General features: G+C 38.5%; 1 protein-coding gene across 1 annotated transcript in view; it reads left to right on the top strand.

Annotated features, from left to right (window-relative positions):
- Positions 1-16,383: 16,383 nt before the first annotated feature.
- MYBPC3 (myosin binding protein C3) overlaps positions 16,384-18,088 on the top strand; it is a gene marked incomplete at its 5' end in the record, with an annotated part of 58,555 nt that continues 56,850 nt past the window's right edge. Inside the window, one exon of the mRNA XM_080394948.1 lies at positions 16,384-16,566. Coding sequence (XP_080251074.1) covers positions 16,384-16,566 — 183 coding nt within the window. The remainder of the gene's footprint in view (positions 16,567-18,088) is intronic.

The following is an 18,088-nucleotide window of genomic DNA, read 5'->3' as shown; positions in this document are numbered from 1 at the left end:
AATGCAGCTTTGCCAGTTGAATAATTTCTATTAACTTATACCAAGAATGGCATTTATAGCTCTATCCGGTTTAGAACATAACAATTAACCATGTTCTTCTGTGGTTTCACTCATTTTCCTGCTCCTGTTCTTTCCTCTTGCTTGCCTGCCTCCACAGTGCTGGAGATAACCTCTTGATTTTAGCTTATGAACCTTTCTGGGAAATAAGTTGTATTTAATCATGTGTTTTCAGGACTCTAGTACAAAAGATTTTCAAGTTTTTAACTGTGAATTTTAGTCCCTACTGTAAAACAATTAATAGTAACTAATAACAACTGCATTACATAAATTACACTAAAAATGCAAAATAAAAGATAATTTTGCACCTGAGATATCACGCTACAGTTACCCAGTACATCGAAACACAGAAAAGAAAACCAAAGTAACTGAGAAAGGGTTCTAAGAAAATTAGCATTTTAACTTTAAACTTTATTTAACATATCTCAACTGTGTTCAAGCTTTCAGAAATCAGGAAATATCATCACGACCGTTGCAAAATAGAGGAGGTAAAATGAAATAGGTCTAGAATGAAGAGAATGGTTTTCTTTAACAACATTAATATGTAGTAGAAGATGCCAAATAGGACAATTTGGGAGTCATAATTAAGTAACATAACTAACTAACTTGAAACTTTTCAGAACTTCAAGTGATGAGCTGCTTACAGACCTGAGTTCTAAACATTATTTCTAAACATAGTCAGTTTTATATACATTATCAGTCTCACTGTGGAAGTGACAAGTCTGGTGACATCACAGGGCTACAGTGTCTCCTTCAAGCCAGAAAGAAGCGCCTGCTTAAAGAACATCACAGTATAGTTAGTACTTCCCAGTTCTTCTTCCCAGTTCAAGAAGACAATAAATACATCAATCAGTGCCAGGAATCAATTGAGAGTTAAAAGCGAGTGAGGGCTTCAGCACTTTCCCTATCCAAGACAAGAGTAACAAATAGAAACTATCTGTCAGTCTTATAAAAAAAATCTTGAAACCCAACTTTTAGTTACTATTCTTTGAGGATCATGTATATTCTCCTAGTAATTTTTTTTGTTGTTGTTCAGTTAGGGTTAGGATATGTCAAAGCCATAAAACAATTTAAGAAGATATTTTGTTTCTAAAATTGTACTGTAACAATTTACTTCCTATAGTACACAATGTAATACTCACTATAAACTCCTTCAGTATTCACATTGCAATTGTAGCGTGGAAGGTGAAGACACTGAAGGTAGCTTTCAGAAGACTCAACACTCAACACTGACACAATTAAGGTTTCTTCCATGCTGAGCTAGAAAATCTCGACTTTTCTGCTTGGTACTGATGATAACTCTCCACCACTGACTTGCTGCTAGAAAGAGATAAAACACATTTGCCCTCATCAGACTTGCAGACTTGATACTCAAGAAAACCAGAGGATTAACTCCTTTCTTAATAAAAATATCTTTGTTACAAACACAGCTTGAAAAGCAGAACTGATCATTCTCTGACAATATATAATTTGGAGGAGAAAGATCATTTCCTCTTGCAGGAAAACTATGACTGAAAAGAGCTACTGGTGAGCTAACTGTGGGGATGTTCAGGGTATCACAAAAAACATTTCAAGCTTGTCAAAAAGCCTGCTTAGATCTCAGAGACTTAGTTTCCCATTTTCCTAGCAAGTCTTGCATAGAAGACTATTAGATGCCAGAGAAATAATACAAAAATTAAACATTTAGAAACAACTAGAACCTTTAAATGAGTGATTTGAGCACTGTGTTTTATTATAAAATACTATTTCAGAGTGGCTACTTGTACTTGAATCGAAGGATTTTCATTTTACACTGGTTTTGGCCACAAGCAACATGGAAATGGAAAAGGAAGACTCTTAGGAAAAATATTTCTGGGGACACTATTATTTAACAATTAAATAGAACCTTATCTTTTAAGTTCTCTTTTTTAGGTTATTATCTTTCCTTACTGTGTATTACACATAAATTGTATGAAAACAGTCAGTTCCTTTCAACTATTGTGTGTCTCCCCACACAATAGATTTATATTCCAAAAACATTTTCTTAAATATTGTTGAATACAATTTAACAAGCAGGTTTAAAATTTTCTTTATCTCCAAAGTTGAAATCTCTTTCTCTTCCTCTTGTTAATGCTTTGAAATACTGTTTCTAAAAATATTCACTCCCCATCTGTTTCTGGTTAGGTTTTTCATTTGTGGCATAAAGAGTCTGAATAATGGTGTGGCAGCTGTGAAGGAGACCAAATGCTGATGCTCCTCCACCACAGCACCGGTTGCATTGCATCCAATCAAAGCGGTCAGGACAGGAGGCTGTCTAATCAAGCTGAATTATCACCATTCAGTTGCACATGCAAGCAGAAGCTCTTTGGCAGTTTTAGAGAAAAGCACTAAAATGAATGTGACAAAATCACTGGCTCAGGAAAATTACAGAGAAGCGAGCATTCCATTTTCTATGAAAGTGGCCAAGTACTAGGCAGGCAGATGTGCTGGAAAAAGGTCAGTCAGGTCATTAGCTGGAGAGATGACCCAGGATTAGCACAAGTTTATTGGAACATTTTGCAGCCCACTGCTGCTACAGATCATCAATCCGCTCTCAAAGCAAACATTCATACTACAGTTGGATACTCACCTCACCTATGACCTTTGCAGCTTGCTTTAAAAAAAAAAAACACACCTTTATTAGCTACTAATTAGTTCCTAATCAAATCTTGTGGAAAGATATTATTCAGAAAACTATTGCTGAGCTAAATCCAAAATACTGAACTTTCCACAATATTTTAGGCTCCCTCCAGCCGTAAATCGGAGATGTAGAAGGTAGCAAAATTGTACTGGCTGTACTGAGGGATAATGTGCTTATAATAATTTACAGAGATAGCATCTATTTTTCAGTTCCACCCAGTCAAAGAGAGTTTTAGACATTTTTTATATCTGAGCTGTTACTCACCTACATCAAACAGAACTGCAGTTAAAGGTGCTATCAGTTGGTTTTGCCTGAGAGCCCACATTTATCAAATCCCCCAGACTTTCTGGAAAATACATACATACATACATATCCTAATGTATTTACTGCGCTTTTTGTCTCCACCTTCATTAAATTTTCTTTCCATGGCCTCATTTCAAGATCCATACACTGCCAGAATCTTATAATCTGTATTTGTCTTCATTTTTTATTACGACAGGGCTTATGCTCTGTACTTTGCCAGGATTTTTGCCTCAGTAAACCCTCTGCCCCAGTTTACTTTTCCTGTTTGTATGCCTTAATCTCTTTTTCTTTCTTGCATTTCTTTCTAGTGTTTTTCTCCCTCATTCAAATCTCTGCACAAGCGTCACTTCATAATCATCAATTCAAACTATCATACAAACTTCCTAACAAGTACCTATATGACACGACAGTTCATTTACTCTGTTGCTCTAATTTTGCTTATACTCTAACTGCATATTGTAAATTCATAGCAAAGACTTTACCACTGGTGACAATACAAGAAGTATTTTTTTCTTCGACAAAGCCCAGAATAGGATCTTCTCCATGGGAATCCCATTTTTGTGTATTTGAAACATATGGATTACTGGTAGAAAAGACTATGATAGGACACAGACTATTATTGGTACTTTATGGGTACCAATTCCAAGAATAAATTGCATTTATTTCTAATTTCTTTTGTGTGTTAACTTGCTGTCTCACCACCTTTCCTTGTTCTAAGCAATACTCAAAACAGTTTTACATACTTTCACATACCCATATACCTAACAGTAGAAATTTAAAGCTTGTAATACAGCTACTGTCATGAACCCACTAATCTCACATTACAGTCAATCAGACAGCTTTGCTCCTTGAAGCAACTGTAACATAGCTAAAACTTCACCAAGTTTCACCTTTCCTCTTTAACAAATTTGCATGTTGCAATTCAGTTGGCTTAGTTGAGCCTGTGGTAATAGGGAGGCCTGTACGTAACCCAAGTCATCGGAGTCCTTGTCCAAGAGCTGGGGAATGTGAACTTCTTCCAAAGAACATGAAAACAGCAGTAGGCTGCAGATACTCTTGCTCATATTCTCACTCCTAACTCATCTGTCTGCTTTAGCGCCATTTATTTCTCCCGCAAGACTTCACATCACCACACAGGATCACAGAGCAACTGGGGTAGGAAGGTTGGAAGGGACCTTCGGAGGCCACCTCATCCAACCCCCTACTCAAAACAGGCCAATTAGATCAGGTTTCTCAGGGCAACTTTCTTTCCATTCTCTCTTTCTTTCCATTCTCTGCGCTCATACAGCCACATCCTCCTTCTTCATGCCTTCAGTTCCCCGCGGCGTTACTTTTTACTATTGGGAAGCCAAAGCAGTACGTGAGAATGAGCAGAGCAGTCTATGGACAGGAGGAGAATGAGGATGTGGTAGCGCAGATAAGGTTTAGCAGGAGGTGGTGTGGAGGAGAAGGAAGGGTGGGAGGAGGTGTTGAGGAGACCAAGGTTATGCAAAGGATTGGGGAAGCGGCTTTGTGGTAGGAAGGAATGCAGTTTCTGTGCTTTAAGGGCTCCCTCTGAGCTTTTGCTTTAACTCCTCAGCAGCAGAGCAGCAGCGCTTTTCATACGACAAGTGCTGTGACCACGGATGCCTTTGTGCAGAATGCTCTGGTGCCTCTGCCTTATGCAAAGTGAAGGATGTTGAGTGCTGAGCCAGGTATTTGCATATACAAATCAGTTTGGGTTTCTTTTAGATTTACTAATTTTCTGAGTTTTGAGTGTTTGCTTTAAAAAACATAATTCTGGAAGTCTTCCTTAGACATTCCTTCTTCCACTTCTTCCCACCCACCAGCACTCTATATGTACTCTGTTCCTTTCTCAGCTAGTCGCAGCTCTCCACTCTTTGTTCAGCTTTTCTCCATTTTTAGACCCAGCCACTAGACACCTACAGATTTATTAGAGCCCAGTTGCTTTATTCCCAATGTCAGGTTTCAGCTTTTGCCCGGGTTCTTATTTCTTCCTCTCAGACCAACTTTTCTCACATGTGCCTCCAGTCAGCTTCTCTTTATGTGAATGGTTCTCAGTTCCAATATATTTTTTCAGCCATTTATAGTTTTCCCATCCCACATCCTCTTACAGTTTCAGTCTTATCACCTACTGACTCCTGGTTCTCTTCCCCTCCTCCCATTTGTACCCCAGCTCTCCATTCAATACTCTTTGAGGATCTATTTCTAACCCCTCCCACAACCTCTAGCCTCAGTTTTCTTCTCCCCATCCGTACCCTTCAATCACATATTTTTATCTCCTCGTCCCACTCTACTTGGTGCATTCCCTTCTCTCTCTGAAGGTCCAGTTCTTTGCCTCCCCCCCGCCCCCCCAGCTCTGTCCTCTGTGTCCTATGTGCCTGAGGAAGATGCTATTTGGAGTACAGGACATACATGCTGTTTGCTCTTAGTTCAAGTGTGCAGATACAGCCCAAGCCCCATAGTAGCCCAGAAATAAATACAGAGAAAATTCTACTGACCCCTACACTGGACCAAACTGACAGAGTCAAAACTTCTTTAGAGGATAAAATCTAGAAAGTCCTCACTGAGCATATGTAGACTGCATTTTTTTCTATAAGCTAGAATATGGAGCAATTCAGGTTGGTTATCATGAAGCCAGTTAAAAGTACATCCCTGAAATAAAAGCGATTCACTGTCAAATGTCGAGAAAGATCTGAAATATGGGGTGTAAAGTGTAGGAATACAAGGAAAAGGTAGGAACACAAGAAAAGCTCAGATAAGCAGAACCAGTGTTACACAGGTCTTGTAAGCCCTTGTAAACTCGAGTTCTGTCCGTGAGGCCAAGTGCCTTTGCCCTGTACAGCCCCGCGCTCTGTTTCAAAATGCACAAAGGGAACATTCTGCCTGCTTCCATGGGGTGCAGCACTTCGGTGAACGACCCTGCTGGACCCGTGCTCCACACTGAGCCAGCTCTGCCGTCCCACCATTCACACCAGTAAACCTGCAGCCCCTGGAACCGAATTAGCTATTCTAATTTGCCCTCAGAAACTGCTGAATCACGGCGGGGGGGGGGGGGGGGGGGGGATATTTTCACAAAACAAAGCTGGTAGGCAGAGAGACAAATAAAGACAGACAAGCAATCAGATGGCATGACAGAAACTAAAAGTAAAAAAGACCGAAGTATAAAAGCAATATATAGATTTTTTCCACCTGAATAGCTACATTTGGGCAAATTCGTAAGCATTTAAAAACACAGCCTTTTACCAGGAAGTTGGACAGTCTTATTAGAAGGCGGTTCTGCTACATTTCTCTATAAATAACAAATCCTCGGGTGTCTCTGCATAAGCCACACTGCAACAACCCAAAATCAGGAAGACACCTCACATGGCCTGTCACGACAGGCCACCTATGACTGTCATTTTTTAACTTGACTTTGACCTACATGATGAAAGCCACCGTCTGAAGCACAGAACAGTATTTTCAGACTTGCAGGATAATTCCTCTGACAAGGAAAGACACCCTTTTCTCTCTCATTCACTTTTTTAGGAAAGCTCCAGAGGCTTTTATTACATATTGCTTCACTATGCTTGTACATTCATTTCATTTGAATATAGGATGAAACTTCACACACTTTCTAAAAAATTTCTAGTGTTGCAGTGCACTGGTAAGTAGTTAGCACAATCCACTACACAGCTATTTTGGGCCAGTGTAGCCATCGCTATCATGTATTTCATTTGCATAGCAGTTTTGTTATTAAAAGTGGCTACATAAGTAAGTAAATAAATAAATATAATGTAGAAAATGCTAGAAAAAAGTTCACTATTACAACAACGCTGCCACCTGGTAACCAGAAGTGTAATAGCAGAGAAAATACTCATTTTGCTCTGCCTTGAACATGCTGACACTATTTTAAATAACATTTTATAAGCACAAAAGCTGCAAAGTTACAACTGGAATAGGATCATTTCCCTGCATCAGATTAAATCGTTCTTGTGGCTCTGTTTCATTGTGGGGAAGAAATAACTCACACCCTCCCAGGTTAAACCTGATTCTGAATCCTGGAAAGTATCTATGGAGAATAACCAGCTAAGGGACTGACTCACCACAAGACTTGAATTAAAAATGACTGATTTTGATCACACAAGTAGTGAGAATTAAGTCCATGCTTAAAGTAACTTCATGTCCTCCATTAGCTTGCTGAATTAAAACCGTATCACTAGATGTTTATAGAAATAATCAAATCTACAATGAGAAAGATATAGAATAGATAAAATAAAATCCTGAGAAAAAAGATCCAAAGAAAACAAGATGTCAGGTGTTGTCGTAGGTGAAAATCCATTCATGAAAAAGAAAATACTACAAACACATTAAATAAAAAATGTTTATTTAAACAGATAAAAAATCCATATAAAGTTTGGGAAACATGAAATGCACAGGGAAGGGACTCCCAGGCACTTAGAAGAGTCCATAACTCTTCAAGTCTAAAATAGTTTCTAAGTGTCTGTGATAAACAAGCATGAGAGAGCGCAAAATGGAATAATCTTATTTACATGATCCCAGCAAGCATCATTGGGATGAACTCCTGCATGCTGTACTCCCAACGTTGCTAAAGAAATGCAGTGTATTGTCTAGCTTTCCTTTCTAATACACAGTGTGAATGCTTCATCATCTTATTAAATACTTTCAGCCACCTATTATCCGAGCATATCAGATTTTTTAGAGTAGCACAAATTTGTTTCAAATGCCCTAAGATATAGTGGCTCATAGACAGTTAATAGGATACTACCCTCAAAAAACACACCCTTAGAATTCGATCTAATGAATGACTGTATCTCCTTTGAATGGCAGCACTGTTTAGAGCATCCCATACATTTCCAGAGAAACATATGAATGTAATTATTCTGCAAGCCATGCAATGGCAGGATGAACTCCCTATTTGCCCTGGAGGAAGCAGGACCCCTCCACCACCATCAGAGGGGTGGAAGTGACCTCTTACAGACATGTCACTGTCAGACATATGCCTGACAATTTTCAGACAAATACCTGACAATAAGAAAGCATCAAATAAAGGAAAATGGTTCTGTATGTAACATCAGGTTTAAAAGTGTTTTAAAGTAGACTTACACAGCTCTACTTTTTGTCCTAAAAAACTGGAGGTATTGTCACAAAACTATAGAGAACAACCAACATTCAGACACTGAATGGCAATTTCCGTTCTCCCAGAACAAGAAGATATTCAAATTATATGAATGGAAATTTCAAAATCAATAATAGAATTCCTATTTTTTACAGTGTGTTATTTCAACAGTGGAATCACCACTATTGGAAAGTATTGAGTCCAAGGAGTTATTGTCATTTCAGAATGAAATGAGTATTTAGGTGAATCAATAAAACTGAGAGTTCCAAGAACTTAAAAGAAATGTTTAAGATGAACTTAAGCCAGTATCTATTAGCATTCAGTGTGAGTTCTGTGCTAGATATGCATTATCCCATATTTAATTATTCCAAGGTTCTCCAATTCTTGCTTTGAAGCTTCTCCTTTTGGACACTCACAGAGAACAAATACAGGCTTGGAGTAGATGATACATGCCTGCACTTTAAAAAGCCTGTATGTAAGTATACATATAGAAATAGGTTTATTTCCACTTATACTATTTGAGTTAATGTTAATAAAGACCTATGGCACTAACTGTAAATAAAACTTTAGAACTGAACAATCTTTGGAATCCAAATCTAACATAACATGTCAGTATACTATGCATTTTATCAAAATGAGAACCTCAGCATTTAGCATATAGGCTTTCAGTAAAAATAATTATTCTTTTATAGGTGAGGGAGAATAGATAAAGTAGCAAAACTAAATTCTCTGGGCAAAATGATTCCTGAGCAAGATTAGTATATTCTGATGGCAAGTACAAGAAGTTTGTGTTTTAAATACCGTAGAAGTGACTTCTAGTCAGCTAATTTTCTTTTTTTCTTTTTTGTTTTATTTCTTAATTCTTCTTATTTCAAGGGCAAATACTAGAGAGGCAACTAAGTTGAGAAGTCACGTGGCTCTAATCACAGTCCACCTCTGGATAAAGAGCACAGATTTCTTTCTTCCTCTGGTAGCTTTGCCTCCTGTGGCCTCGGTGGTCTAAGGTGGCAGGGAGACAAGTCTTCCTGGAAGGGATCTGAATGCAGTTCCAATGCTGTGTCAGAGGCCAGCTCTGGAGAAAAGAGGGAGTTAATAGTAGCTCTCCAACAGGGACAAATATTTAAAAAAGGAATAATGATCTTCACTAGTTGAGTGATAGATTTTTCATACCGTGGGACCCCAAGCCCTTCGAAAGGGTTCCAGCCAAAGCAAACAGCTGAGATTTCCTGCCTCCAGGACAGGATCATAGGTCCAAAACGTATCACACTAACTTGTGTCCCCCTTGGAAGAGAGGCAATGGAAAATGTACGTAGGTCACATACTGCCCATCTTCCTCACTCATATGTAAAAAATTCCTTCAGGAGAAGGGAAGGAAGTGTTTGGCCCCAGATCAGAAGAGGTAGCAGCAGTCATTCTTGCAGGCTCACATCTGTTCTATCAGTCTACCCAGAGTCAGATGTGGAAGACAGACACAAAGCACAGTAACTGATGGGCTGTGCACACTTGTCTGTTCTGAGCTCCCTGCCAAAGGCAGAAATCCTTCAGACTGAGGTTTTTACAGGCTAGTAAAACTGGAAAAACTGAAAACTATTTTTTTTTATTATTCTTTTTTTTCAATACCAGTGGTAGCTGAAATGTGTTAAATGCTTGGCCTACAGACTTTCTCTGATAAAGCTCAAAACTCAAAATGCGACAGGCAGAAGTAACAGGAATTGGATATACCACCGAGTCAATAAAAGGATGATTGTTCACAGTTACTATTTTGACATATGTTAAATGTATGAATAAATAAGAAGCAGTGACTGGAGCATGAAATGGTAATACCAGAATAATTTTCTACTGAGATTTCCCCCAGATCTTTTCTATATAATTAAACAAAATTTAAACTTCTAGAGGTATCAAATAGGTCCTTGGAACTATTTTTTAAATGGTACTTAAAAGGAAAAAAAAAAAAAAAAGACTTGCTAGTTTTCAAGAAATATATGCTGCAGACCAAGTGGGTGGATGGGGAGGGAGGAGTGAAACTATTCAATTAGTGTCATGCTTTCTGGTTGTGACTGCAAATGTCAGTAATGTGTAAATGTCTCTGAAAAAGAAAGTTCTTTCTTGACGGTTCACATTTAGTTCTACAAACACAGCCTTTGGTAGAAAAGTAAAAAAAAAGAAACAAGAAAAAAGACCTCTGCAGGGCTGTTCAGTTTTGACCTAATTAAAATAATAACAAAGACTGAAATAGGTAGCAAGAATGCAAGCAGATGCATAAAGTACAGAACCAGCATACGGGAGATGTGACTACTAGGTCTAGTTTGCTGAATGTGCTATAAACATAGCAGTGTAGGAATTCTTAATGCAACACATCTGTGAATCTGGAAAATGTACCGTATGCATGTGCAACATCAGATGGTGCTCTAGTTTGTACCAACAGATCAGTGGTAGCCAGTCTTGGGTGGTTTGAGCTCTCTGGCTCCTGGAACTTGGCTATATTTATCCCAGCTGATGTAGCCTGTCAAGTGTGCCCTGCTGTTGATAAGGTGCCGTAGTTGACAACAGTGGGGGATCAAGGGGGAGGAGCAGGATAGGGGCTTCCACCGAGTGTTTCTTTAGAGGGTCTCAAAAGCCCTGGAGTCTCATTCCTTTTTAATTTGCACCCGGCTTTCTAGACACAACTGGGAGCTTCATCAGAAACAAAGTGAAAATGCCAGAGCCTGTAAAGAAAACAGGTAAGGATGATAACTGACAGACAAAACTTAAGAACAGCTTGACAGAGAAAAATGCGAGTAGCTTTTGTATGCTGGAGAAATGAGATGCCTCAGTGAAAAAAAAAAAAAAAAAAAAAAAAGGGAAAAAATAGTATTTTATGAAGTTATAAGAGATGTTGAGTGATCTTGCATCTTGCAGAGAAATCAGTAAGTAATTTGGCAACCCTCAGCCACAGAATTTTCTGAAGAGACTTTGGATGATGAAAGAATAGAGGTGAAATGCATTTCATTCTCAGATTCTTTTAATTTCTTGTTTTCTTTCCCAGTCACCTTTAGGACTCTGAAAAAAGCTTGTAGTCTGTCTCTTGGGCAGTTAGGCAGTATAAACTTCGCCTGCTTTTGTTCTGGCTTTTTTCTCTGATAATTTTGAGGAAGTGTTATCAGCAATATTTGATGGTATTTGTTGTTATGAAATCTCCGAAAATTAATCAAATGGCACCTGGTTCAGAGCTTATTCTTTCTAGTTCTTCCAGCCAGTGACAGTAGAGGTCTAGGAAAAAAGAAGACACTGTACTGTAAAGAACCTATGTGTATTTCTTTTCACTTACCCTTCTCCATCATTTCCCCTCTAGCCAGAAGATAACTTGCCATTTTCAGAAAGCCAGGGCCACAGGGCCCAGTGCAAGTCCTGCCCCACTAGAAAAACATCAAAGATTTCAAACTGAGGAAAGTTCTAATTTAAAACTGAGAAATAAGGAATGACTCAGAGGCTGCCCACATAGGAAAGAAGAGGAGGCCTAGGATGGGGTGTAAGGTTCAGTGAATCTGTTCGTCTGAGAAAGAAGAAGAGAGCCCGGGAAGCAGAGGCAGGGCGAGTTTAGCTTCAGGACACCTGTGTGTGGGTAGAGAAAGATGTCTCAGGAGCACTTTGTGTCTGCAGTTAAGTTTGGGAGAAAAGTTGTCAAAAGCTAAAGTTACGATTGTTTAAAAAGTGTGCACATAACCAATACCCAGGGCTGGAGAAAAGGGTACTAAATCCAGGATTCTTCACTTTTAGAGTTCTCAGTTCACTGATTCCAGAATCTGATACCCAGAATCACTGCTACCTGGCTGTACCGTACAAGGTGCAGGCTTTTTTAATAACGTGCAGTATCCTGCTGTTGATACTTATTAATGTAGGCCTTTGTGCTTTGCAAAGAACTGAACAGACATTGGTCTCCTGTTAGGCTGGTTGATGGAAAAGTCTCCTGTGGTCACCAGAAGAAAAGAACAAGAACTTGTTAAAAACTGTCAATTTGGCCAAAATATTTGGAATTAACCACCACCAGAGGCAGACTACTAATGCAGCCCGTATCTCCCATTAAGAACTGCAAAGCACTAAAGCATGATTAACTCCCAGAAAGATTCTTTATGTTCCTTCTATATTACTCTAAAGCAACAGCAGTATCACCAATTCTTCAGTTTTATCACAACTATAACATCATTTCATGTTCTTAAAGCCGCAATTTCTGAAATCAGATAGTAGAATGGTGTATCAAAAAGATGTATATACCAGACCTTGTGATTGTAGTGAAACTTTGAAAATATAAGCTGTAAACGTCCATCAATCACCCCAAAAATAAGACATTCATAATCATATTCTATATTTAAAGTCACTCAATTTTTTAGATTTACTGAAACGTCTAACTCTTCTGATTGACAATGCTAGCAAAAAGAAATATGAGAGAGTAGGTGAAATTTGACAGCGTGATCACCTAGGCATTGTGCCTTTTGATTTCTAATGGTTTAACTGCCTTTACATTAACATTTTCAGTCTCCGTGGATGAGAGGCAAGTCTGTTTGTGAAGACGCCCACCTTTGCTAGGTAACAGTGAAGAGAAATTCTATTCCGGCTTCTTTCTCCAGAGTAATGTAACAGGTGTCCAGCATGACTAGTCTTACACAATCCTTGCAGACAAACCAGCCCAAACACTGTGATTATCGCAGCAGGGGGAGGAAAAGCTCTTATTACCCACTCTGACGGAGACAGCGCAGTCACATGCCCCGTAACTTCTAGAGGGGATCTTCTCATTCTCCCCAGAGAGACGTTAATATCTTTGGGTTTCTGTTTCATGTTGTTTATATAGTTCAAGCCATTTCAAGATGAGATAATGTTCAGCACAATCTCAGGAGGGCTGAATAATTATCTAGCTATTCATACTTGGACAAATCATGATTCCTGCCTTTCACAAACATTACCATTAAAACGCTCAAGAACCCTTTATTATTTAGAGATCTTTAGCCTGTATTACTGAAATTTGGGCATAAGGTGTATAATAGGTAAAGGAATATGCTTCATGCCAGAGAATCATCAGAGATCTTCTGCTTATATCTGCTGTTTTAACAAACCTTTCAACATGTTTTTTCTTAAAAAAAAAAGAACAGACACCAAAAAAAAAAAAACAACCACCACAACAAACCACAAAAACTAAAACAGTGAAGTAGATTTCCCAAGAAACACTCTTGCACTCTAAGTTGTCCAACTAAAATACTTCAGGATAAGGCACAGCCTTATTTATTTAAAAGATACCAAGAGAACCGTCTTAGCTTTCCAGAAAATCTATTCACTCCCCAAGAGCAACAGGATTTAGAACATCTGTAGTAATTTAGTGTCAGAACAATCAAACATTGAAAAGCATCACTTTTTGCAGGCTTCTGTTGCAGAATCTTTATGTTGTTCTCCTTTGATTTAAACGTTTCATAGTTAATACTTGTTCGAAGGGTCACTTTTTGGAATGATTGGATCACATTTTTTGATGTAAAAATTCAGAAAGGTTAAAAAAACCCCAAGCATTTCCCTAACAATATTTTGTGACATTTTGAGGAAACAGCTGACCTTCTAAACACCAAATTTAGCAGATAAATGGGACTCAATGGGAAACATGTGCATTATTATATCTGGAAAAGAAGTCTGATACTACTTTCTCTGAAAATCAGTCAATTTTTACTCACTTATTTTATAGATTGAGTTTAAATTTTGCAGTTCAGGTTAAGAAATTTCACCAAGGGTTTATAAATAACCTGGCCTGTAAGTCCACAGAGGCTTTTGGTGTTAATATTAATAATCAATGTTGCATAATGAAGAGTAAACTGTAGAATTTTAGTCTGAATATAAGCTCATTGGTTTACATTTGCAAGCACTTAGCACTGTAAAGTACTGCTCCATGATAATGAACTTTTGCATTAAACTGCAGTAATGCAAAAATAAATAATAATAAATCATATAGATATATCTTCCTCTTTTGTAAGTTAAGATTCAAAGAATTCAGAATAATCTGAACATTATTATCCCCATTTCACAGAAAGTATGATGAATGCATAGAGAGAGAGGTGACTGCTCAGTGAAACTATTTCTCGCCTGTTGCTCATGTTACAGGAATTTACAATCTCAGCTGCTGAAGTAGGCAAGGGAATGATAAGATTGAGTAGTTCAATAGCTTTTGGATCACGGAATGATTAAGCTTGTAATTGCAAGAAGCCACTTAGGTCCTGACCGAGGAATGCAGAGCATCTTTATATAGTTCCTCAGCAAGGAATTTAGAAGCTCTGTGACTGAAGTTGCTTATGCACAGTTTGGCTTTTAACTCCATGGAAGAGCAAATGGTATAAACAGAAAAGTAGATGCCAAGTGTAACTACTAAAGCAAAGATAAATTTTCAACATGAAGTCTTAACAAATTAAGGAATTCCAAATGTTAATATTACTTTTGCAATATTAATGAAATACATTGGCCAGATACGTATTTTAATACCAAATACACAGAATATGCAGTAAGATAACTTTGTGGGCAAAAAAACTGTGACTTTTTTTTTTCTCATGCTCATCACAGATTTCTGCTGGAGTTTGTTGCATGTGCATTCAACCAGATACATTTGATTCTCCTGAAACATTTATATCTTTAACAGTTTTTATTTCAGAAAAGCAGAAATATAATTTGAAAGCCTTATCTAACACACATTCTTCTCAAGTACTTATCGCCCTCTCCTCCGTGTACATATCAGAAATAATGAACGATGAAGAGCTGAAGTCAGAGGCACCACTCTGAAGAGCATGATGAAATGAAAATCAGGAGAATGGCTCTCCTCTGTCACTCTATCTAGTTAAAATCACTTTTGTGGAATCCACACTTCTTCCTCGCTCTCATTTCACAACACACATACTTCGAAATTCAGTGATTTGAGGAAAAGTTTTCCACCTAATGCTTGTGATTCTTAGCAAGCCAAATTATTTAAAGAATACAATTAGGAATTGAAATTATTCCAGTTATTTAAACATTATTTTAACATACATCTCACCTCCATTTTTTCTGGCAATAATCAAATTGGAATGTCTCTTTTAGCTTCTAATACTAACTTTTTTTTTTTAATTAGGGATACAATAGTACTTGGTAGCTGCTTACTAACAATTTGATGCTGTACAGAGACAACAGAAAAACAGTCTCTGCCTCAAAACACTTACAAAATGAAAGCCCAGTAAACACATACATTGTTCAACAAAAGAAAAAAAGGAAATCATGATGATTAGTACAATAGATAGTGACCTGGGTATTAGTTTAGCCATTTTCTAGGTTTTTGTACAGGAGAGTGTGAAAAAGCTTTGAAGCAGAATAGCAAACTAGCTTGACAGTGGATGTGAGAAGGACATTGCTTCAAAGCAGGTCAGCAAGTGAGGGAGAAAGCAAGAAGGTGCTAGTATGAAGATTTAATAAATGGCAGCAGTAAGAAGGCAGAACACCAGTTTTATTACTTTATTTAGGTGAACTGTGATTGGAACTTAAATTATTTCATTCTAGTTTAGTTTGGCTAAAATCAAATATATTTTATATTTATTTAGCCTCCTGATTGAAAGAGTTATTAATAAATTATGATCAAAAGGCAATCTGATCATGGACCTCCAAATAGAGCTTTTTATTACTATTGAAGCTGTTAAGTCGTGTAACATACACAACTGTACAGCTGATGTGTACATCTCCAGGTGTTATAAGACTTAAAGGATGGGTGCTGCCTGCAGCTTCGGGTAGCAGCAGTAATTAGCCACCAAGAAGTTTTTTCGCAAGACTTATTGCAGACCATGTGCAGCCTGCTTCCTCTTCTGCCAGGGCTAGAAATTTGCTGGTTTACATTACTCGGATGTCTTATGAAGTTCTTTGCATTATGGAAGCTAGAAGTGATTAGGAAGGTCTGGGATATGAGAAGTGCTGAGAAATGGGTTAGTACACAGTGGCTCTAGCCTCATTTTCTTTCATTAGCTCCATGTCTCTCTTACCTCCCCGTGTTAACAAAAGCAATTCCAATTCCAACCCCACAAAACACACACAGAGCACCTATCGCCCTCCTTCCCTTCAGTAACTCCTGTCATCATCAGCACTGGTAACTCATGTGCATCTCTGCCCTCTCTCCAGAATCGCTATAGTACATTAGTACCAACGTCACCTTTCTCTCGCTTTGTGCAGGGTGGGTTAGAATCTGTTGGGAAGCAGAGAGTTAACGAAGTGAGTGGCAGAGGACATGGGCTACTTGGTCATCAGGTGCCCCAGCCCGATGGCTCCTAAGTGCATGTTCAACCGGAGTCTGGATAAACATGCGATAGTGCCTGAGATCTGTCAGTGCCTGACAGGCACAAGAGCTGCAAGACATTCCACAGCATCACATGAGAGGTGGCACAGTCATCGTGTTTTCCACAGCCTGATGGTAGTGGTCGTATCCAAGCGTGTTTTGAGTATGGGATGGATATATGGAACTCAGAGGGGCGTATCTGGGTGGAAGCCAAGTTTGGAAGTGAGAGAGATTGCCAACTTGGGAATGTGTTTCTGATGAAAGCAAGCAAAAGCCTGATTCTCAGGACAGACAAGAAGTTTTGACTGGTGGCGTTTAGGAACATTCCTAATGAGGAAATAGCTAGATTAGATTGGTATAACCACACATGAAAAAAACATCTGCTGGTGAACTTGGATTTAAGTGGTACTTGAAGTAGCAGCCACAGAGAGGGAGACCAGGAATAGCTGATTACTCAATTCTGTTTAAGTAGCCCATTTCACCTCCAGAAGGAAAAATGATGGCATTCTCTTCACATGCTTGTTGAGCAATCTCTTCTGCAACAAAGTAATATCCTGTAAAATCTCCAGCCATACTTCACTACTTTTCTTTTGCAAACATGAGCCAAGAAAGATGGAAGGGAATACAGACTGATACAGAGACACTACTTTGGACACTGTCGCCCACTGACTCTGCATCTCAAGTGCAGGAAAATGACCCATAAGAGTCTCCTTTACCTGTGAAAAAGTAGGTCCTCAACAACTGTTCTTGCAGGCCTTTATTCTAATGGGAGATTTTTGGCTTTTCCAATATTATGCTTTAGTGAAAGTACTCACAATCCTTTTCAGTTGGGTCTGAAATGAATCTTTTGGCAGGAAAGGAGGAGAGAGAGAGAGAGAGTAGGGGGGGAAAAAAAGACAAGGAGACTTACTTGTAAACTTCTACATATGTATCTAGATTTCCCAAAAGTCAGAAATACGTGGTCATGTAGATTACTCACTGCGCATGTAGTTCCGGCTAACAATCTGTTTTTGTTGAGTCATCTAAAGTAAATGTAAGAAACCTAATCACTTTGCAGGGTGTGCAGCAGATCGGAGTTACTTCCAAGTACGTATGTCTTGAAACCCTGCCATTTGTAGGCTGGAACCTTTACAGATCACATTGCTGTTAAGTAATTAATATATTTATAGATTTTTTTGTGCTTAAATAGGAGAGTGATGATGATAGCACTCAGAAACAAAAAAACATGCCTTTTTGCTGCTATATCTCTGGCATCACAGGGAAAGAAGCCAGCTAGTAGGTATTTCAGGAGTGGGTTCAAGAACTGGCCTAGCTCCCCACCGTGCAGTAGCTTGGCCACCTTTATGTCTTTTGAATTCTGTCCATCAAACCTGCTGCCCACAGTAACTCTTCCGCAATTATTCACAATACACTGCAACAAATCATACCCTGCTGCGTTATTTACTGAAGTGCAATACTATATCAAAAGAAGTGCAACTGATAACAGGCATTTGAGTATTAACGCTATAGTAGAGCACCCTATATTCTACACAGCACTATATTCTGTTTAAAAACAATTACCCCACTTACAGGACTGAGGTTAGAAAAAAATCAAATGAAAGCACACAGGGACATCCACTCCCAGAAGAAATTTAACGCACTTACATCTTAACATGGA

Source organism: Falco punctatus (assembly GCF_963210335.1).
Source record: "Falco punctatus genome assembly, chromosome: 7".
In the NCBI taxonomy this organism is placed as follows: Eukaryota; Metazoa; Chordata; class Aves; order Falconiformes; family Falconidae; genus Falco; species Falco punctatus.
This window is presented reverse-complemented; position numbering and strand designations above follow the sequence as displayed.